This window comes from Dendrobates tinctorius, unplaced genomic scaffold (genome assembly GCF_039654945.1).
Source record: "Dendrobates tinctorius isolate UK_male_01 unplaced genomic scaffold, ASM3965494v1 ptg000293l, whole genome shotgun sequence".
Taxonomy (NCBI): Eukaryota; Metazoa; Chordata; class Amphibia; order Anura; family Dendrobatidae; genus Dendrobates; species Dendrobates tinctorius.
Genome location: NW_027361960.1, coordinates 12,866,857 through 12,890,436, shown reverse-complemented (window position 1 = coordinate 12,890,436; position 23,580 = coordinate 12,866,857). Strand labels below are relative to the sequence as shown.

At 42.0% G+C, this 23,580-nt stretch overlaps 1 protein-coding gene across 2 annotated transcripts in view; it reads left to right on the top strand.

Annotated features, from left to right (window-relative positions):
* The window catches only part of ARID4B (AT-rich interaction domain 4B), a 449,596-nt gene that overhangs the window by 153,079 nt on the left and 272,937 nt on the right, over window positions 1-23,580 (top strand). For both annotated transcript variants that reach the window (XM_073560137.1, XM_073560136.1), the window contains 3 exons: window positions 12,900-12,965; window positions 17,995-18,085; window positions 19,841-19,920. In XM_073560137.1, the coding sequence (XP_073416238.1) occupies window positions 12,900-12,965; window positions 17,995-18,085; window positions 19,841-19,920 (237 nt within the window). The remainder of the gene's footprint in view (window positions 1-12,899; window positions 12,966-17,994; window positions 18,086-19,840; window positions 19,921-23,580) is intronic.

The following is a 23,580-nucleotide window of genomic DNA, read 5'->3' as shown; positions in this document are numbered from 1 at the left end:
TGACAATCTGGTGGCTCTTGTAATTTGGTTTTCAATTGTTCTTGGATGGTAACCCTGATTCAAAAAGGTCTTTTTGAGGCGACCAAGGTGTTTGTCTCTATAATAAGAATATGAATAATGAAGGCAGCACTCCATGCTTGACATGCTTGAGAAAGGTCCACACTTGCGACCGAAATGTCGCACATGGGCCAATAAACCATATTATATTTTTCTCTTGATATATATAGATATATAGATATATATATAGATATAGATATACAGTATATATAAATATACAGTATATATATACATTGGGTTCAGAAAGTATTCAGACCCCTTTACATTTTTCACTCTTTGTTTCATTGCAGCCATTTGGTAAATGAAGACAAGTTCATTTTTTTCTCATTAATGTACACTCTGCACCCCATCTTTACTGAAAAAAGAACTGTAGAAATTTATGCAAATTTATTAAAAAAGTAAAACTGAAATATCACATGGTCATAAGTATTCAGACCCTTTGCTCAGTACTGAGTAGAAGCACCCTTTTGAGCGAGTACAACCATGAGTCTTCTTGGGAATGAAAGCAACAAGTTTTTCACACCTGGATTTGGAGATCCTCTTCCATTCTTCCATGCAGATCCTCTCCAGTCCTGTCAGGTTGGATGGTGAATGTTGGTGAACAGCCATTTTCAGGTCTCCCAAGAGATGCTCAGTTGGGTTTAGGTCAGGGCTCTGGCTGGGCCAGTCAATAATGGTCACAGAGTTGTTCTGAAGCCACTCCTTTGTTATTTTAGCTGTGTACTTAGGGTCATTGTCTTGTTGGAAGGTGAACCTTCGGCCAAGTCTGAGGTCCAGAGCACTCTGGAAGAGGTTTTCTTCCAAGATATCTCTGTACTTCGCCACATTCATGTTTCCTTCAATTGCAACCAGTCATCCTGTCTTGCAGCTGAAAATTACCCCCATAGTATGATGCTGCCACCACCTTGTTTCACTGTTGGGATTGTATTGGGCAGGTGATGAGCAGTACCTGGTTTTCTCCACACATACCGCTTAGAATTATCACCAAAAAGTTCTATCTTTGTCTCATCAGACCAGAGAATCTTATTTCTCATAGTCATGTTTTTTTTTAGCAATCTCTATGTGGGCTTTCCTATATCTTGCATTGAGGAGAGGCTTCCGTCGGCCCACTCTGCCATAAAGGCCCGATTGGTGAAGAGCTGCAATGATAGTTGACTGTTGTGAGTTCATTTTCCCCTTCACTACTGAGGCCCGAGGAACTCCCTCTTCTGGTGAAGAAAGGTAGTGTGCCTCATTGTCAAACACCTGGGGCTGATGATGATGACTGGCTGAGTGGAGTTAATGACTGGATATAAGGCTGCCGACGCCCTTCTGGCCTGCGGGTGATTTCTCTGTGGACTTCAAGGAAACCAGTCTGATTCCTGCTCTTCTAAAGCTAAGATTTCTGCTTTGCCTTTTTGCATTAGTGTTTTGTTTTCCTTGCTTTTCTGGATTCTGCCATTCCCTGCTGGGGTGAGCTGAATCTCCTTTTGCCTGTTACTCTGTCTTCAGAATATTCCTGAGTACTGACATAGCTTTTTTGAAGCCTAGCGTCTTCAGGGTCTTTTTTACTGTCAGTTTGTTGGCTCTTATTTTCATAGGGTTTTTCACGGATTGCAGACAGCAGCCTTCCTGTCCTTTCCTATCTAAGCTAGCGTGGGCCCCATCTTTGCTCAGTCTATCTTTCTGTCTGTGTTTTGTTCTTTCTTCTTGCTTCACCGTCATTATATGTGGGGGGCTGCCTTTTGCTTTGGGGTCTGCTCTGGGGCAGTTTAGATTTCCCTTTCTGTCTTTAGGCTATGTAGTCCTCCGGCTGTGATCGAGGGGCCTAGGGCATCGTAGGAGCCCCCCACGGCTACTGCTAGTTGTGTTGATAGGTTCAGGGGTCTGCAATCCGATAGCTGCCAACTTCTCTGGTTTTCTGGACTTAGCTAGCATTTCTATTTTTGCCTCCTACGGTGACTCAATCATAACAGTTGACTTTGTGGAACTTTCTCCCATCTCCCTACTGCATCTGTGGAGCTCAGCCACAGTGATCTTGATGTTCTTCTTTACCTCTTTCACAAACGCTCTTCTCCCACGATTGCTCAGTTTGGCTGGACGGCCAGGCCTAGGAAGACCTCTGGTGGTCCCAAACTTCTTCCATTTAAGGATTATGGAGGCGAGTGTGCTCTTTGAAGCCTTGAGTACTGCATAAATTCTTTTGTAGCCTTTGCCAGATCTGTGTCTTGCCCCCTCCTATGGGGGGGATGACTGTAGATGTTTTCATGGGAGAGGTGTTATAGCATAGAGATGGAATCAGAACTAAAGTCTTTGATCAGCTATTCCACAGCAGGATGTGTTGAGCAGCTGTTGCTAATTTATAACAAACAGCTCCCACAATTCCTCTCTCTTGTCCTTGTATTGGGGTCTATAAATTTAGAAACATTCTAAGGGGTACACGCATGTGTGGGGTCGCACCCATTCAGCAAATCATCACATTAGCTAAGCATCAAGCAAAAGGCAGTTATTCCATGGCAGTTAGTCAGGGCAGGAGTCAGGTAACCCACACTTTGCACTCCCTTTTATCCATGTGCTTTATTTCTATCCTCCTGTGTTCCCTTGCCATCCACATTCACCACGCCATCCCCCTCCATCACGACTCCTACACATCAGCCCCTCTATGTTTCCCTCTCCCATGTACAGCTCCCATGCACTTCTCACCTTCCTGAAAAATCTCAGCCCATCTTGCCCATTGACATCGCAAAAAAAAAATTCTTACTATTCCAATAACTACTTGCTCTTTATCTTCCTACTCCTACTGATTTTGGGGGACATCTCCCCCAACCCCGGTCCACCATACCTCAACCCCTACCCTACCTCATATCAAAACCATAATAATCTTATTAATATTTGTTGCACTCCCTCATCTCCTTCTTTTTATTGAACCCTCTGGAATCCACGGTCTGTATGTAACAAACTTCCTTTCCTGCACAATTGCTTTCTGAACAATTGTCTGAATCTGTTGGCCCTCACTGAAACCTGGATTCAGGATTCTGACACCGTCTCCTCTGAAGCCATTTCCCATGGTGGTTTACAATTCTCCCATTCCCCGAGACCCACAAACAGACTTGGTGGTGGAGTCGGCATACTCCTGTCCCCACAATGCACTATCCAGTTTATCTCCCCAGTTCCATCACTTTCATTCCCTTCTTTTGAGGTCTACACCATTAGGCTCTTCCGTCCCCTCTCACTCAGAGTAGTGGGCATATACCGGCCCCCAGGCTCACCCACCCACTTCTGTGACCACTTCTCAGCCTGGCTGGCGCAATTCATGTCCTCAGAACTCCCAACCCTTATCCTGGGAGACTTCAACATCCCCATTAACAGCATCACTTCCACATCTGCATCCCAGCTTCTATTACTAACCACTTCTATAGGCCTCTCATAGCTTTCAACCTCTGAGACACCCTGTCACGCCGCCTCGGCATACTCACCCAGCCTCCGCTCCCACGCCGCAGCCCTCCACCGCCCGACGGCCACAACGGTCCCTTCTGACAGGCTCGCGGCCGACGGGGTCTCTGCATGCAATGCGCATGCACCATAGGCCGCGGCCGCGCCTCCCTCCTGTTACTTGTGCTCCGGCAATGCCCTGACCCGGAAGCACCCACTGACCAATGGCAGACCAGATGGGCATATCAGGCCGCTCCCCCTGAGGGAGGCGCCTGATCATTGTGTTTCCTAGCACACGGGGCCCTGCTTCCTTGTGTGCTCTCTGCAGTCTCGCAGTCCTGTCCTCAGTGATTCCTGCTGTAGCCTTGCAGTCCTATCCGTGTTCCCTGCAGTATTCCCGCAGTCCGGTGCTCCGTCCGGTCATCCCCGCTCCAGTCCTTCAGTCCTACTCCAGTCCTGCCTCCGGTGTTCCTATTCCATCCTGCTATCCACACTCCAGTCCTGCAGTCTTACTCCAGTTCTGTCTCCTGTGATCCTGCGCTGTCCTGTGGTCTACACTCCAGTTCCGCACTCCTACTCCAGTCCATCCTGAGCCGTCCCTTTCGCTACCAGCTATCGTGGTACCCGAACCCCTGGGCCTGCTGCTAACGATCCCTGTATAGGGGTCGGCTCCACCTGGCAGCTCGCCTGGGGCCCCTTGGTGCCACGGTCCAGAGGGTCCACTCCTGGAGATTCCGGCTCCTGACCAGCCATGGTAACACACAAGGACGGTAACACCCTTGACCTGGTTTTTGTCTGGCTCTGTTAAATCTCCTACCTAAATAACTCACTGCTTCCCCTCTCTGACCACAACATTCCCTCCTTCACGCTCACAAATCCTCGCCCACCCCAGCACACTCCTACCTACCACACATTCAGAAATCTACAAGCCATTAACCCTCAGAGACTTTCAGACTCCCTACACTCATCACTGTCACCAATCTCCTCTTTTTCCTGTCCTGATTTGGCTGTTCATCACTACAGCGACACTCTTAGAAGCACCCTTGACCAAGTAGCTCCCTTCACCCCCAGAACCTCCAAACACAGAGTAAAACAGCCCTGGCTCACATCGCAAACTCAACTTCTCCTGCGATGCTCTAGGAGTGCTGAACGCCTTTGGAGAAAAACCCTCACACCAGAAGACTTCATCAACTTCAAATTTATGCGGCATGGTGGCTCAGTGGTTAGCCACTCTCCTTCACATCTCTCCTACACATCCCATATACAATCTCTTGCCGCTTACACCTAAAGAACAACTCTAGAATCTGCCCTTTTCTCACCATGGAAACAACAAAAACCCTCACTGTCGCATTGATACAGTGAGGGATTGACCCAGATGTTGTCCTGGGTTTGTATCCCACCAAGGACAACATCTGCAAGGAGTTTGTATATTCTCCCCGTGTTTGCATGGGTTTCCTCCGGGTACTCCGGTTTCCTCCCACATTCTAAAGACATACTAATAGGAAATTTTGATTGTGAGCCCCATCGGGGACAGTGATGATAATGTGTGCAAACTGTAAAGCGCTGCGGAATATGTTAGCGCTATATAAAAATAAAGATTATTATTATTATGTTAAGAACCTATAACTCTGCCCTTCACCACGCCAAGCAGACCTACTTTACCACCCTGATCTCCTCACTAGCCAACAACCCCAAGAAACTTTTTGACACCTTTCACTCCCTCCTCAGGCCAAAATCACAAGCTCCTATCACAGACATTTGTGCTGATGACCTGACCTCCCACTTTATAGAAAAAATAAGTCATAATATCCGTCAGGAAATCCGCTCCCAACCACCAAGTGTGTGACTCCCATCCCTCTCTGCATTTCCCCGCCTCACTTTCCACATTTGATCCCGTCACAGAAGAAATAGTCTCCAAACTCCTCTCTTCTTCTCGTCCGACTACATGCACTACCGACCCCATTCCCTCACATCTCCAGTCTCTCTCTTCAGTCGTCACAACTCACCTAACTACAATCTTTAATCTCTCCCTCTCCTCGGGCATTTTCCCATCCTCCTTCAAACACTATCGTTACTCCATTACTAAAGAAACCCGCTCTCGACCCATCCTGCACAAACAACTACAGACCAGTCTCTAATCTCCCCTTCATCTCTAAACTTTTGGAGCGCCTAGTCTACTCCCGCCTTACCCGTTACCTCTCCACTCACTCCCTCCTAGACCCTTCACAGTCCTGCTTCCGCTCCCTACATTCGACTGAAACTGCACTCATCAAAGTTATCAATGACCTTCTGACAGCAAAATGTAATGGTGACCACTCTCTGCTCATTCTCCTCAACCTTTCTGCAGCTTTCAACACTGTTGACCACCATCTCCTACTCTCTAGGCTCCAGTCACTAGGCATTAGGGACACTGCTCTCTCCTGGTTCTCTTCCTATCTTTCTGACAGCTCCTTTAGTATTTTGTTCACTGGCTCCTCGTCATCTCCTCTTCCTCTCGCTGTCAGGATACCTCAAGGCTCAGTCAGACCATCAGCAGATTTGACTTTCAACACCATCTTTATGCTGAGGACACCCGCTGTACTACAGAATGCCAGTGACTGTCTGTCCACAGTCTCCGACATCGTGTCCGCTCTCTTTCTGAAACTCAACCTCTCAAAAACTGAACTTCTTCTGCTCCCGCCGTATACTAACCTCCCTAAATCTGACATTTCCCTCTCCCTGGGTGACACCATAATAACACCCTGGCAGCACGTGTGCTGTCTGGGTGTTATGTTTGACACCAATCTCTCCTTCACATCCCATATACAATCTTTTGCCCGCTCTTGCCGCTTACACCTAAAGAACAACTCTAGAATCTGCCCTTTTCTCACCATGGAAACAACAAAAACCCTCACTGTCGCATTGATACACTCCCGCCTGGACTACTGCAACGCTCTATTAATTGGCCTCCCAATTACTCGACTTTCCTCTCCAGTCCATACTTAATGCAACAGCCAGGATCATCCGTCTGGCTAATCAGTACTCGGACGCATCCGCTCTTCGCCAGTCCTTACATTGGCTGCGCATTCATTATAGGATCAAATTCAAAGTACTTGACCCAAAAAGCTCTCCATCGTGCAGCACCCCCCTACATCTCCCTCATTTCTTTCTATTGGCCTAACCAACCTCTGCGCTCTGCAAATGACTTTCAACTAACCTCTCCACTAATCCGTACCTCACACTACCGACTCCAAGACTTCTCCCGTGCGGGGCCAATTCTCTGGAATGCTCTGCCCAAAGAAATTAGGACTATCCACAATTTGCATAGTTTTAGGTGCTCCCTCAAAACGCATTTGTTCACAGTGGCCTATCACGTTCACTAGTCAAAGTAATTGTATGTGTAAGTGTGCGTGTGTAGCCCATTCACTATCTCCATCTCTCCCTCACTCCCTCAAGATGGCTGGACCATCATTGTAAATACACCATTGTAAATACACACCTGTACTTTGTATCTCCCCCACCTCACTGTAGATTGTAAGCTCTCACAAGCAGGGTCGTCTTATTTTGCTTTAATTATTGTATTGTTAATGTTGTTACTTCTTACTTGTGTTTTGAAACTGTTAAACTGTAAAGCGCTGTGGAATATGTTGGTGCTATATAAATAAAGATTATTATTATTATTATTCTTAATTCTGTCTCTGAGCTCCTTGGCTTGATCTCATGATTCTCATTTGGTCTGACATGCGCTGTGAGGTCTTATATAAACATGTATGTGCCTTTACAAATCAAGTCCTATCAGTTTAATAAAACACAGCTGGACTCCAATGAAGGAGTAGAACCATCTCAAAGAGGATCACAAGGAAATGGACAGCATGTGACTTTAATATGAGTGTCTGAGCAAAGGGTCTAAATACTTATGACCATGTGATATTTCAGTTTTTATTTTTTAATAAATTTGCAAAAATTTCTACATTTCTGGTTTTTATCAGTCAAGATGGGGTGCAGAGTGTACATTAATGAGAAAAATGACTTTTTTTGCATTTACCAAATGGCTGATATATATACAGTGTATATATATATATATATATATATATATATATATACAGTGGGGCAAAAAAGTATTTAGTCAGTCAGCAATAGTGCAAGTTCCACCACTTAAAAAGATGAGAGGCGTCTGTAATTTACATCATAGGTAGACCTCAACTATGGGAGACAAACTGAGAAAAAAAAATCCAGAAAATCACATTGTCTGTTTTTTTTTCATTTTATTTGCATATTATGGTGGAAAATAAGTATTTGGTCAGAAACAAAATTTCATCTCAATACTTTGTGATATATCCTTTGTTGGCAATGACAGAGGTCAAACGTTTTCTGTAAGTCTTCACAAGGTTGCCACACACTGTTGTTGGTATGTTGGCCCATTCCTCCACGCAGATCTCCTCTAGAGCAGTGATGTTTTTGGCTTTTCGCTTGGCAACACGGACTTTCAACTCCCTCCAAAGGTTTTCTATAGGGTTGAGATCTGGAGACTGGCTAGGCCACTCCAGGACCTTGAAATGCTTCTTACGAAGCCACTCCTTCGTTGCCCTGGCGGTGTGCTTTGGATCATTGTCATGTTGAAAGACCCAGCCACGTTTCATATTCAATGCCCTTGCTGATGGAAGGAGGTTTGCACTCAAAATCTCACGATACATGGCCCCATTCATTCTTTCATGTACCCGGATCAGTCGTCCTGGCCCCTTTGCAGAGAAACAGCCCCAAAGCATGATGTTTCCACCACCATGCTTTACAGTAGGTATGGTGTTTGATGGATGCAACTCAGTATTCTTTTTCCTCCAAACACGACAAGTTGTGTTTCTACCAAACAGTTCCAGTTTGGTTTCATCAGACCATAGGACATTCTCCCAAAACTCCTCTGGATCATCCAAATGCTCTCTAGCAAACTTCAGGCGGGCCCGGACATGTACAGGCTTAAGCAGTGGGACACGTCTGGCACTGCAGGATCTGAGTCCATGGTGGCGTAGTGTGTTACTTATGGTAGGCCTTGTTACATTGGTCCCAGCTCTCTGCAGTTCATTCACTAGGTCCCCCCGCGTGGTTCTGGGATTTTTGCTCACCGTTCTTGTGATCATTCTGACCCCACGGGGTGGGATTTTGCGTGGAGCACCAGATCGAGGGAGATTATCAGTGGTCTTGTATGTCTTCCATTTTCTAATTATTGCTCCCACAGTTGATTTCTTCACTCCAAGCTGGTTGGCTATTGCAGATTCAGTCTTCCCAGCCTGGTGCAGGGCTACAATTTTGTTTCTGGTGTCCTTTGACAGCTCTTTGGTCTTCACCATAGTGGAGTTTGGAGTCAGACTGTTTGAGGGTGTGCACAGGTGTCTTTTTATACTGATAACAAGTTTAAACAGGTGCCATTACTACAGGTAATGAGTGGAGGAAAGAGGAGACTCTTAAAGAAGAAGTTACAGGTCTGTGAGAGCCAGAAATCTTGATTGCTTGTTTCTGACCAAATACTTATTTTCCCCCATAATATGCAAATAAAATGAAAAAAAAACAGACAGTGTGATTTTCTGGATTTTTTTTCTCAGTTTGTCTCCCATAGTTGAGGTCTACCTATGATGTAAATTACAGACGCCTCTCATCTTTTTAAGTGGTGGAACTTGCACTATTGCTGACTGACTAAATACTTTTTTGCCCCACTGTATATATATATATATATATATATATATATATATATATATATATAAAATAGTGTTGGTTGTCCAGCAATCAGTCCAATGGTGGGGTAAAATGTGGAGGAAGACACATATAGTGTCGAAACATGTCATCCAAAAGGGATTGACCATATGCAAAATTGTCATTGAAGAAACCCGGAACCTTTTTAATGGAAGAATAAAAGTTATATTTTACCCCACCATTGGACTGATCGCTGGAGAATCAACACTATTTCTTTTACATGCAAGGATTTATCCCAATCTGTTTCCGTGCGAACTGCTACCACAGGCTGGACTTATTCCTGGTTTTCTTCAAAGCGGTGAGCTGGTTGTGCCAAAAAAAATTTTTTTTTCATATATATATATATATATATATATATATATATATATATATATATACATATATATATATATATATATATATGTGTGTAGCTATGTCGCCATAGAAGGAGAATTGTAGGTATACGTCAACTACAAGGCTACTTTCACACTTGCGTTTTTTGCGCTGCGCACCGTGCGCAGTGCAAACGCACATAAAAAACGCATCATGCGTTTTTGTGCGTTTTTTGCGGTTTTGCGCTCGTTTTTTGCGCTGACGTGCGCATTAACAAAGGTCCCCTGAAGGTAAATATTCATCTTGAAATTGTGAAATTGATTATCTTTAATGAATGGTGCTACTGATCTTTCAAACGACCACTTATAGGTATTAAAACGGCACCTGTTAAGGTGCCTTATTCCCTTATTGCTGCTTTAAAACGCCAATCGGCCATAATGTCATAGCGCCCCCTAGAGTCAGAAAATCTCCAGTGTTTCAGCTATTGGGGGTTGCTGAGACCCTGGGTTTTGTGGTCCCCGATCACGTGATCGCCGTCATTCAATAAATAACGGCGGACACAAAAAAAGTGTGCCAGCTAATGAAAACATTAATCTCTCTTCTGACATGATATACAGTATAGACCAAAAGTTTGGACACACCTTCTCCTTCAAAGAGTTTTCTTTATTTTCATGACTATGAAAATTGTAGATTCACTCTGAAGGCATCAGAACTATGAATTAACACATGTGGAATTATATAATTAACAAAAAAGTGTGAAACAACTGAAAATATGTCTTATATTCTAGGTTCTTCAAAGTAGCCACCTTTTGCTTTGATTTGCTTTGAAACGCATCATGCGTTTTTGTGCGTTTTTTGCGGTTTTGCGCTCGTTTTTTGCGCTGACGTGCGCATTAACAAAGGTCCCCTGAAGGTAAATATTCATCTTGAAATTGTGAAATTGATTATCTTTAATGAATGGTGCTACTGATCTTTCAAACGACCACTTATAGGTATTAAAACGGCACCTGTTAAGGTGCCTTATTCCCTTATTGCTGCTTTAAAACGCCAATCGGCCATAATGTCATAGCGCCCCCTAGAGTCAGAAAATCTCCAGTGTTTCAGCTATTGGGGGTTGCTGAGACCCTGGGTTTTGTGGTCCCCGATCACGTGATCGCCGTCATTCAATAAATAACGGCGGACACAAAAAAAGTGTGCCAGCTAATGAAAACATTAATCTCTCTTCTGACATGATATACAGTATAGACCAAAAGTTTGGACACACCTTCTCCTTCAAAGAGTTTTCTTTATTTTCATGACTATGAAAATTGTAGATTCACTCTGAAGGCATCAGAACTATGAATTAACACATGTGGAATTATATAATTAACAAAAAAGTGTGAAACAACTGAAAATATGTCTTATATTCTAGGTTCTTCAAAGTAGCCACCTTTTGCTTTGATTACTGCTTTGCACACTCTTGGCATTCTCTTGATGAGTTTCAAGAGGTAGTCACCGGAAATGGTCTTCCAAAAGTCTTGAAGGAGTTCCCAGAGATGGTTAGCACTTGTTGGCCCTTTTGCCTTCACTCTGGGGTCCAGCTCACCCCAAACCATTTCGATTGGGTTCAGGTCTGGTGACTGTGGAGGTCAGGTCATCTGGCGTAGCACCCCATCACTCTCCGTCTTGTTCAAATAGCCCTTACACAGCCTGGAGGTGTGTTTGGGGTCATTGTCCTGTTAAAAAATAAATGATGGTCCAACTAAACGCAAACCGGATGGAATAGTATGCCGCTGCAAGATGCTGTGGTAGCCATGCTGGTTCAGTATGCCTTCATCTTTGAATAAATCCCCAACAGTGTCACCAGCAAAGCACCCCCACTCCATCACACCTCCTCCGCCATGCTTCACAGTGGGAACCAGGCATGTAGAGTCCATCCGTTCACCTTTTCTGTGTTGCACAAAGACACGGTGGTTGGAACCAAAGATCTCAAATTTGGACTCATCAGACCAAAGCACAGATTTCCACTGGTTTAATGTCCATTCCTTGTGTTCTTTAACCCAAACAAGTCTCTTCTGCTTGTTGCCTGTCCTTAGCAGTGGTTTCCTAGCAGCTATTTTACCATGAAGGCCTGCTGCACAAAGTCTCCTCTTAACAGTTGCTGTAGAGATGTGTCTGCTGCTAGAACTCTGTGTGGCATTGACCTGGTCTGTAATCTGACCTGCTGTTAACCCGCGATTTCTGAGGCTGGTGACTCGGATGAACTTATCCTCCGCAGCAGAGGTGACTCCTGGTCTTCCTTTCCTGGGGCAGTCCTCATGTGAGCCAGTTTCTTTGTAGCGCTTGATGGTTTTTGCCAGTGCACTTGGGGACACTTTCAAAGTTTTCCCAATTTTTCGGACTGACTGACCTTCATTTCTTAAAGTAATGATGGCCACTCATTTTTCTTTACTTAGCTGCTTTTTTCTTGCCATAATACAAATTCTAACAGTCTATTCAGTAGGACTATCAGCTGTGTATCCACCAGACTTCTGCACAACACAACTGATGGTCCCAACCCCATTTATCCGACAGGGCACATGTACGGGATAGTACGTCATTTGGGATTAAGGGGTTAATGCACCCCATGATCCTGTTAGCCTTGGCAGCCGCTGCCTGGTACTGGCTGCTCCAGGTAAATTTATCATTAACTACAATCCTCAAGTCCTTCTCTATGTCAGATTTACCCAGTGGTTTCCCATTTAGTGTGTAATGGTGATATTGATTCCTTCGTCCCATGTGTACAACCTTACATTTATCAATGTTAAACCGTATCTGCCACCTTTCGGCCCAAGTTTCCAACTCATCCAGATCCATCTGTAGCAGAATACTATCTTCTTTTGTATTGACTGCTTTACATAGTTTTGTATCATCTGCAAATATCGATATTTTACTGTGTAAACCTTCTACCAGATCGTTAATAAATACGTTGAAGAGAATAGGTCCCAACACCGACCCCTGCGGTACCCCACTGGTCACAGTGACCCAGTTAGAGAATATACCATTTATAACCACCCTCTGCTTTCTATCACTAAGCCAGTTACTTATCCATTTACACACATTTTTCCCCAGACCCAGCATTCTCATTTTGTGTACCTACCTTTTTTGTGGCACTGTATCAAATGCTTTGGAAAAATCAAGATATACCACATCCAATGACTCAAAAATATTGCTTCTTTTATTGTGTGCACTGAAAGTTCTTTTTATATTATTTCAGTAGGAGGAATTGGACAGTCGATCCTTCCTGTTTACCATTGCCATATGTAAACTTGTGTATGACTTTAAACTATCCATTAATCTACTCCACATTTTACCCCCGTGTTGCAGTCCTAGTAAATCTGAACTGTTCCAATATTCATTATTGAATTGATTTTATTTAGGTAACATTTCGACAGGATGCCACAACTGTAGAAGTGCAGGATGATCATGTAAAAGGTCCCCTGAAGGTAAATATTCATCTTGAAATTGATTATCTTTAATGAATGGTGCTACTGATCTTTCAAATTAAACTGTAGGTGTTAGTAAGAAAATAAGAAATATGTATCTAGCTAATTATCCTAACAATCTAGAGTTTTACTCAGTGTTATGAAAAAATAACTATTCAAAGTTGTTAAAGCTGTATTCCCAATGTAAACATATTTGGTATATCCATAGGATGTGCCATAAATGGCTGATCAATACAGGTCCCTATGTTACCTCCGGTGGCACCTGATCCACAACCTGTCCAGTGAGGCACACTACTGTGTGGAGAATGGATGGAGACGTAGCCATGCATGTGCTTTACAGCCTTCATTTGCTTCTATAGATAATAGAGAAACGATGACGTATGCCGTTTCTGTTATAGTCCCACAGCAGTGAGTATTGAGAGCTGCTGCCTCTTTTTATCATTCTCTGCGTGGAAGCAATAGCTTCTTCACCAAGCTGGTCAGTGAACCCTGTCATCCATATACAGTCATATGTAAAAGTTTGGGCACCCCTATTAATGTTAACCTTTTTTCTTTATAACAATTTTGGTTTTTGCAACAGTTATTTCAGTTTCATCTATCTATCTAATAACTGATGGACTCAGTTATATTTCTGGATTCAAATGAGGTTTATTGTACTAACAGAAAATGTGCAATCTGCATTTAAACAAAATTTGACCGGTGCAAAAGTATGGGCACCCTTATCATTTTCTTGATTTGATCACTCCTAACTACTTTTTACTGACTTCCTGAAGCACTAAATTGGTTTTGTAACCTCATTGAGATTTGAACTTCATAGCCAGGTGTATCAAATCATGAGAAAAGGTATTTAAGGTGGCCACTTGCAAGTAGTTCTCCTATTTGATTCTCCTATGAAGAGTGGCATCATGGGCTCCTCAAAACAACTCTCAAATGATCTGAAAACAAAGATTATTCAACATAGCTTTTCAGGGGAAGGATACAAAAAGTTGTCTCAGAGATTTAACCTGTCAGTTTCCACTGTGCGGAACATAGTAAGGAAATGGAAGAACACAGGTACAGTTCTTGTTAAGCCCAGAAGTGGCAGGCCAAGAAAAATATCAGAAAGGCAGAGAAGAAGAATGGTGAGAACAGTCAAGGACAATCCACAGACCACCTCCAAAGACCTGCAGCATCATCTTGCTGCAGATTGTGTCACTGTGCATCGGTCAACAATACAGCGCACTTTGCACAAGGAGACGCTGTATGGGAGAGTGATGCGAAAGAAGCCGTTTCTGCAAGCACGCCACAAACAGTCGCCTGAGGTATGCAAAAGCACATTTGGACAAGCCAGTTACATTTTGGAAGAAGGTCCTGTGGACTGATGAAACAAAGATTGAGTTGTTTGGTCATACAAAAAGGCGTTATGCATGCGCTGTATTGTTGACCGATGCACAGTGACACCATCTGCAGCAAGATGATGCTGCAGGTCTTTGGAGGTAGTCTGTGGATTGTCCTTGACTGTTCTCACCATTCTTCTTCTCTGCCTTTCTGATATTTTTCTTGGCCTGCCACTTCTGGGCTTAACAAGAACTGTACCTGTGTTCTTCCATTTCCTTACTATGTTCCTCACAGTGGAAACTGACAGGTTAAATCTCTGAGACAACTTTTTGTATCCTTCCCCTGAAAAGCTATGTTGAATAATATTTGTTTTCAGATCATTTGAGAGTTGTTTTGAGGAGCCCATGATGCCACTCTTCATAGGAGAATCAAATAGGAGAACTGCTTGCAAGTGGCCACTTTAAATACCTTTTCTCATGATTTGATACACCTGGCTATGAAGTTCAAAGCTCAATGAGGTTACAAAACCAATTTAGTTCTTCAGGAAGTCAGTAAAAAGTAGTTAGGAGTGTTCAAATCAAGAAAATGATAAGGGTGCCCATACTTTTGCACCGGTCAAATTTTGTTTAAATGCAGATTGCACATTTTCTGTTAGCACAATAAACCTCATTTGAATCCAGAAATATAACTGAGTCCATCAGTTATTAGATATATGAAACTGAAATAGCTGTTGCAAAAACCAAAATTGTTATAAAGAAAAAAGGTTAACATTAATAGGGGTGCCCAAACTTTTACATATGACTGTAGATGTGAATCCTAAGACTTGGGCCCAGATTTATTGGAAATTTATGGCATGTAATGTGGATACTATATAATAATGGAGGTACCTTGTAAGAATGCTGCTGGTTAATAGGTAATAGAATTGAGTAGGCTGTAGTTACATAAGATTAACAGGTTTCTGCTCCAGAATGTACATGAACGTCAGAAGTGGAAGTGACAATACACATTGATGTGTGTTTTCTCCACATTTTTATGTGCGGTTTTGATGGGTTTTTACTTTCTTTCTTTTCCCATTAATTTGATGTTTGAAAAATGCAAAAATGCTGAAAGAATTGACATACTGTAGATTTGAAAAACGCTTTGGAATTTCATATCTGCAAGGAAAAAGCTAAGCTTTGTGCACAAGAGATTTCAGAAATATCCATCACTTTGGTGGGACTGTAAAATACAACGTTATTTTCCGTGGCAATAACGTGCAAAAATTATGCAGCAAAAACGCAACAAGTGAACATGACCTTAGAATCACATATACAAGTCTATGTGATCGCTTAGGTACAACTAAACTCATCGCATTGTATATGAAGAAAGAAAGATTTCATTTTGCCATAGCAGACTTAAAGGCTGCGTTCACACTTTGCGTTTTTTTTCGCGGCTGTTTTTAACGCGCGATTTTGCCGCGAAAGTGCAAAAAAAAACCAGCATCCCATGCAATCCTATGGGATTCCGCAATGCTGTGCTAATGCTGCGGATTTTCCCGCGGCGGAAACGCATCGCGGAAAAATATGCAGCATGCTCATTAATTTTGCGGAATTGCGGCGATTCCGCCCACATAGGAATGCATTGTTCTACTTACTTTCCGCATGTGGTTGTGCCCACCATGCGAAAAATAAGCAGAACATTTGCAGATGGTACCCATGGTCCGGAGGAGAGGAGATTCTCCTCAAGGCTGTGGGTACCATATCCCTGTAAAAAGTAGAATTAAAATAAAAAAATCGTCATATTCTCACCTTCCGATGTTCCTCGCAGCGTCACCAGGCTTCAGCGATGCTGCCGGCAGGTCCCGTTCCCAGTGATGCATTGCGGCAATGACCTTTGATAACGTCTCGGTCTCGCGACACCGTAGCGGTCTCGCGAGACCGCGACGTCATCAAAGGTCATTGGCGCAATGCATCACTGGGAACGGGACCTGCCGGCAGCATCGTGAGGATTGGGAACGCTGCGCGGGACGTCGGAAGGTGAGAAAAACACGATTTTTTATTTTTTTTATTATTTTTAACATTAGATCTTTTTACTACTGATGCTGCATATGCAGCCTCAATAGTAAAAAGTTGGTCACACTCGTCAAACACTGTGTTTGACGAGTGTGACCAACCTGTCAATCAGTTTTCCAAGCGATGCTACAGATCGCTTGGAAAACGCTAGCATTCTGCAAGCTAATTATGCTTGCAAATCGCTAGTTTTTCCGCAGGAAAATCGCGAGAATTTAAAATGCGTTTTTCTCTCAGAATGGAATTCCGGAATTCCCGCGGTAACTTCCGCGAGAGTTCCGCAACGTGTGCACATAGCCCAAATCAGCAAAAATCTCTGGTCAGTATAAGAACTTAAAGGGATTCTGTCAGCATGGGCATGTAGGTCAGAGAAAGTTGAATAAAATGATACCTTGAGATCTGCTTTCCAATGTCTGATTCCGAAGAAATCCTAAAAGTGTGCATTTTATTAAGCTTCCTGAGACCTGCCCATATAGACGGCTAAGGTGGTTTGTTTCAACTGACAGATTCCTTTTATGTCCTCCATATAAATTAGATGGCTGTTGGCTGAACAATGGTTTGGCCGAACGATCAGCCGGCAGCCATTTTGTCCTACGCATATATTTACAATGTATAAATATATGCGGGGACAATACCAAGAGCTTTCTAATGATCTTTTTACTCTTAGACCTGTGACGGGGACAAGGGGGCATCCTCTACGTCTGGAGGAAAGAAGGTTTAAGCATACTCACAGACGCGGATTCTTTACTGTAAGAGCAGTGAGACTATGGAACTCTCTGCCATATGATGTTGTAATGAGTGATTCCCTACTAAAATTTAAGAAGGGACTGGATGCCTTTCTTGAAAAGTATAATATTACAGGGTATATACACTAGTTTCCTTAATATTGCGTTGATCCAGGGAGCAAGTCTGATTGCCGTATGTGGAGTCAGGAAGGAATTTTTTTCCCCAATGTGAAGCTTACTTGTTGCCACATGGGTTTTTTTTGCCTTCCTCTGGATCAACATGTTATGGCAAGTTAGGATAGGATATGGGTTGAACTAGATGGACTTAAAGTCTCCCTTCAACCTTAATAACTATGTTACTATGTTACTCATATATACACAGGAGCACTTATGCAGCTGAGTGCTCCTGTGTCCTTTATGAGAGCTGTCGCTAAACATGTCTAGCGACAGCTTATCTCTCGAAGAACAAAGTGGTTGGCAGCCGGAAATCAGACATGCCCGATCAACATCTCTCTCCCCCAAGAATATCAAAGGATTCGAACAATATTAATCAATGTTCATTGGGCCTTTAGGCCTACTGGTTTCTTGGTGTTGAAGCACCCTCTAAAGAAATGTTCCCATCCAACTGACAACCACTCATTCAGTCATAGCTGTATGTGTTAACTGCGAGACCATGAGAACCAACAGTGATCTCTTAGCTCAGTAATGGGAAAGTATCTACTGAAAACAGATGTTATCTATGAATTGAGATTATTGAGATTGAATAATCAGTCCAGGAGGAGAAAGAAGATGATTTCTCTCATAAGATATTATTAAAAAGTTCCTTATTTTCTTGTGCCCAATTGATATATTAAAAGCAAATAAACAAAAAAAAACGACAGTTGCTCTTAAACTTTTAATTGAACAGTTGAAAAAAACACTTTTTTTTTTTTACAACAGATTGGAGCTGTGGTAGAAATCAAAAGTCCGGATGGAACTTATCAGGAAGCTGTTATCAATAAGTTAACCGATGCAAGCTGGTACACAGTTGGTAAGCTTCATAGATATCCAAATATGCTTTTATGATATAGTGATCCACATATAATCCCAGTTACTTAGGTGATTAGTGAAGCACTAGTTGGGAGCCAGTTTAATGATCATATTAGGTTATTGTACAAAGACTAATCCCGCCATTATAATGTAAGATAAAGCAATAAAAATGAACTTTAAAAGGTAAGATAACTTGACAATAGTTGCTAGGAATGTTATTCCGCAACTTTATCCTTTAATGCTTCATTAGTAAAAATGCATTTTTCATACATCAATTAGCGAGCTTCCTTCTATATGCTTTTTGTAACCCTTTTTAAATGGGTTCCCTGTCTGTTTCTGCTGTGGCCAGCCAGTTCTTTCCCTGCATTAGCCGAGTCTTCAGGAAAAATGTAGTATTGCATGGCAGCCAATGAAAAGAAGCCATTTTCATAAAGAGGATATATACAGTAGAGAGGGACTATCTTCACAAGAGAATCTCTTAATATAATCTATAATGTTTCCAAGCCAAAGTTTGAAAATACTTAAGTTAGCGATGCCTGCCGAACACGTAGAGTAGAGGTGCGCCATCATTATTGGGAGCTGGCCCAGGAGGTGAGCCTACTCTATACTGCATCCATATGAGCTGCGTTGTAATGCTGGCACATGAGTGTAACTACTGCGATTGGAGCCAAAAGTTTAACCTCTATAATTATGCAGAGTGACAGAAGCATTTAACAAGTTTCAACATGGCAGCCGTCGATTATGATGGCCATCACCCTCCTGCACAACATGATTACAGGTTGCCATAGCAGCCAGGAGCTTACTGAACACCCCCATCTCTTTCTTGTCCTATGTCACACTATGTCATAGGAGATTGATAATTTTACAGTAAGTACACTACACTACAGTTGAGAATCAAGTGATTACAGGTTCACGTCTAATAAGTGGACTAATCAAACGTATAAAAAAAATTAAAAAGTACTTAAAAAATGCAAAAAAAGAAAACTGAAATCACCCCCCTTTTCCCTAAAATTAAAGTCAGAATGATGTATGAACCTGAATATGTTAAACAAAATAAACTATAGCTCGCCCCATCAGAAGAAGGCAAGCCATTTTACAATTCTATCGAGTTAAGTTGCGTCTCTCAGAATAGGATTACTGAAACTTTTTGCATGTTTTTTTTAAATTACCTGTAAAACAAAAAAAGTTAATAAATTTGGTTTCACTGTACTCATACTGACCATAGAACAAAGTTAAATGGAACCTGTCAGAAGGATTGTGCACAGTAACCTACAGAAAGTGTCAGGTCGGCGCTGAATAAAATGATCCCTTGGTTGATGAAATCCGTCTTGTGGTGCTCATGGCCCGAGGCAAACCTTTGGGCCAGGTTCCCTTTAATGGAAAACCAATAGAAGGTGGATGTGCAGTGCCATTATTAGAAGACGGAACAGCTTTGCAATTCAGCATTTCCGTCCGGTACCTGCAGCAGACACCAAGAACTGCTTACCGGCGAGGGTGTCGGACTCCAACCGATCAAACATTGTTGACCTATCCTGATGATATCTTATCAATAATAAAGTGGTGAACAACCTCTTGAACAGTACATTTTTACCACCAAGTGAATGGCGTAAAAACAAAATCCAAAAACTCAAATGCACAATTGCATTTTTTTTTTTAATTATGTCCGACTTAGTATAATTAATGGGTTAAAATCTAAGTAAAGAAGGAATATTATTAGAAAGTCATAACTAACTGCATTGTTATTTTTAACCAACAGTGTTTGATGACGGTGATGAAAAAACTTTAAGAAGATCTTCACTTTGTTTGAAGGGAGAGAGACATTTTGCAGAGAGTGAAGTAAGTATAACATTTTGTAGTTGAAGGTTGGTTTTATTTTAAGTGTGGTTTGAGGTCAATTTTTTTCTCCTGTACTGTAAGGCTACGTTTCCACAATGAGCTTTTATCGCGTTTTTGACTCTGCATATTTATGTTGCATCAAAAACACAGTGTATTACAGTTCCAGCAAAATGGATGGGATTTACAGAAATCTCATGCCCACTGGGCTTCCTTTTAACACACGTACAATGCTTGTTTCAAATCCAAACATGCTAATATCTCTAGTGGGTACACTGAGTATTTCTGTACATTTTCGCTGGTGAGACGCAAAACAAAATTCATGTACTCTGTGTAGCTAAGTACATCAAGAAAGTTTTGCCAAAGCCAAATACCAGGAAGTATCAAAAAGATTTATTTCATTTAAAGTGTGACACACAAATAAGAGACAAAAAATGTAGTGTCAAAAACGCTGCAATGAAAAAACGCAAATAACCGAATATATATAATAGGTGCAGAAATAATGCAGAGATTCTACAACATCAAAAACTCCCCAAAAGTTCATCCTGGTAACCAAGGATGTCAGATACTCCACTTCACCAAGCTCCATCTTCTACAGTCTTTGTATAAACTAGGTTGCAGGATCTTAATTCCTTTCTGACATTTGACGTACTATCCCGTCCCTGGGCCTTAGTGCTCATGGACAGGATAGTACGTCATACACGATCAGCCGCGCTCACGGGGGGGGGAGCGTGGCTGATCACGGCTGGGTGGCAGCTGATTATCACAGCTGACACGCGGCACTAAGTGCAAAAATCGAGCAACCATACAGCGTCATCAGTGCAAAAAATTAAAAAGTTATAGTTCGCAGAATAAAGTGATGCAAAAATAATTATTTTTTATATAAAATTGTTTTCATTGTATAAAAGCGCTAAAACATAAAAAAATCATATAAATGCGTTATTGCTGTAATCATACTAACCCAACGAATGGTACCAATAAAAACGTCAACTCGTCCCGCAAAAAATAAGACCTCACATGTCTCTGTGGGCCAAAATATTGAAAAATTATAGCTCTCAAAATGTGGTAATGCAAAAACTATTTTTTGCAATAAAAAGCGTCTTTTAGCATGTGACAGTTGCCAAACATAAAAACTTGCTATAAATAGTAAATCATACCCCCCTTTATCACCCCCTTAGTTAGGGAAAAATAATCATATAAAAAAATGTACCGTATTTCCTTTTTCCATTAGGGTTAGGGCTAAACTTAAGGTTAGGGTTTTGGTTAAAGATAGGGTTAGGGTTGGGGCTAAAGTTAGGGTTATGGTTGGAGCTAAAGTTAGGGTTGGGGCTAAAGTTAGGGTTGGGGCTAAAGGTAGGGTTAGGGTTGGGGCTAGGGTTAAGGCTAAAGTTAGGGTTAGCGTTGGGGCTAAAGTTAGGGTTAGGAGTGTCTTAGGGTTATGTTTGTGGTTAGGGTTATGGTTAGGGTTGGGATTAGGGTTAGGGGTGTGTTGGGGTTAGGGTTGGAGTTAGATGTTGGGGGTTTCTACTGTTTAGGCACATCAGGGGCTCTCCAAACACGACATGGCGTCTCATCTCAATTCCAGCCAACTCTGCGTTGAAAAAGTCAAACGATGCTCCTTCCTTTCCGAGTTCTGCCATGCGCCAACACAGTGGTTTACCCCCACATATGGGGTATCAGCATACTCAAAACAAATTGCACTATAACTCTTGGTGTCCAATTTCTTCTGTTACCCTTGGGAATTTAAAAATTGGGGCGAAAATATAATTTTTGTGGAAAAAAATATAATTTTTTTATTTTTATGGCTCTAAGTTATAAACTTTTGTGAAGCAATTGGGGGGTTCAAAGTTCTCACCACACATCTAGATAAGTTCCTTGGGGGTTCTAGTTTCCAAAATGGGGTCACTTGTGGGGGGTCTCCACTGTTTAGGCACATCAGGGGCTCTCCAAACACAACATGATGCTTGCAGACCATTCCATCAAAGTCTGCAATCCAAAACGTCACTACTTCCCTTCCGAGCCCCGACGTGTGCCCATACAGTAGTTTTCTTCTACATATAGGGTATCAACGTACTCAGGACAAAATAGACAACAACTATTAGGGTCCAATTTCTCCTGTTACCCTTGGGAAAATAAAAAATCGGGGACTAAAAAATCATGTTTGTGGAAAAAATATGATTTTTTATTTTCACGCTCTGGTGTTATAAACTTTAGTGAAACACCTGGGGGTTCAAAGTTCTCACCAAACATCTAGAAAAGTATCTTAGGGGTCTAGTTTCCAAAATGGGGTCACTTGTGGGGGGTTTCCACTGTTCAGGCACATCAGTGGCTCTCCAAACGCGACATGGCATCCGATCTCAATTCCAGCCAATTTTGCGTTGAAATAGTCAAACGGCGCTTCTTCCATTCCGAGCTCTGCCATGCGCCCAAACAGTATTTTACCCCCACATATGGAGCATCAGCATACTCAGGACACATTGAACAATAACTTTTGGGGTCTTGTTACCCTTGGGAAAATAAAAATTGGGGGTGTAAAGATTATTTTAGCGGAAAAAATATGATTTTTTATTTTTACTGCTCTACGTTATAAACTTCTGTGAAGCACTTGGGAGTTCAAAGTGCTCTCCACACATCTAGATAAGTTCCTCAGGGGGTCTACTTTCCAAAATGCGGTATCAGCATACTCAGGACAGATTGAACAATAACTTTTGGGGTGTTACCCTTGGGAAAATAAAAAAATTGGACCTGAAGTATTTTTCCCTTCTGAGCTCTGAGCTTCTGAGCTCTGCCATGCGCCGAAACAGTGGTACCCTGCGCCGAAACAGTGGTTCCCCCCCACATATCAGGTATCAGCGTACTCAGGACAAATTGCACAATAACTTTTGCAGTCCAATTTCTCCTGTTACCCTTGCTAAATTAAAAACAATTGGACCTGAATTAATTTTTTTGTGAAAAAAAGTTAAATGTTCATTTTTTTTAAACATTCTAAAAATTCCTGTGAAGCACCTGAAGGGTTAATAAACCTCGTGAATGTGGTTTTGAGCACCTTGAGAGGTGCAGATTTTATAATGGTCTCATTTTTGTGTATTCTCTATCATATAGACCCCTAAAAGTGACTTTAAATGTGATGTGGTCCCTAAAAAGAAAATGGTGTTGTAAAAATGAGAAATCGTCTGTCAACTTTTAACCCTTATAACTTCCTTACAAAAAAAAAGTTTGGTTCCAAAATTGTGCTGATGTAAAGTAAACATGTGGGAAATGTTGCTTATTAAGTATCTTGTGTGACATAGCCCTATGATTTAAGGGCATGAAAATTCAAAATTGGAAAAATGCGAAATTTTCGCCAAATTTCCAATTTTTCCACAAATAAACGCAAGTTATATCAAACAAATTTTACCACTGTCATGAAGTACAATATGTCACGAGAATACAATGTCAGAATCACCAGGATCCATGGAAGCGTTCTAGAGTTATTACCTCATAAATGGACAGTGATCAAAATTGTAAAAATTGGCCCGGTCATTAACGTACAAACCACACTTGAGGGTAAAGGGTAAAGGGAACATGTCATGTCGGGAACTCTGTAGATAAAGGGTCAATATGCACTTAAATAGCATTAAAATACTGTCTGCCTTACTGGTACCTTGGGTACAAGGAGGAAAA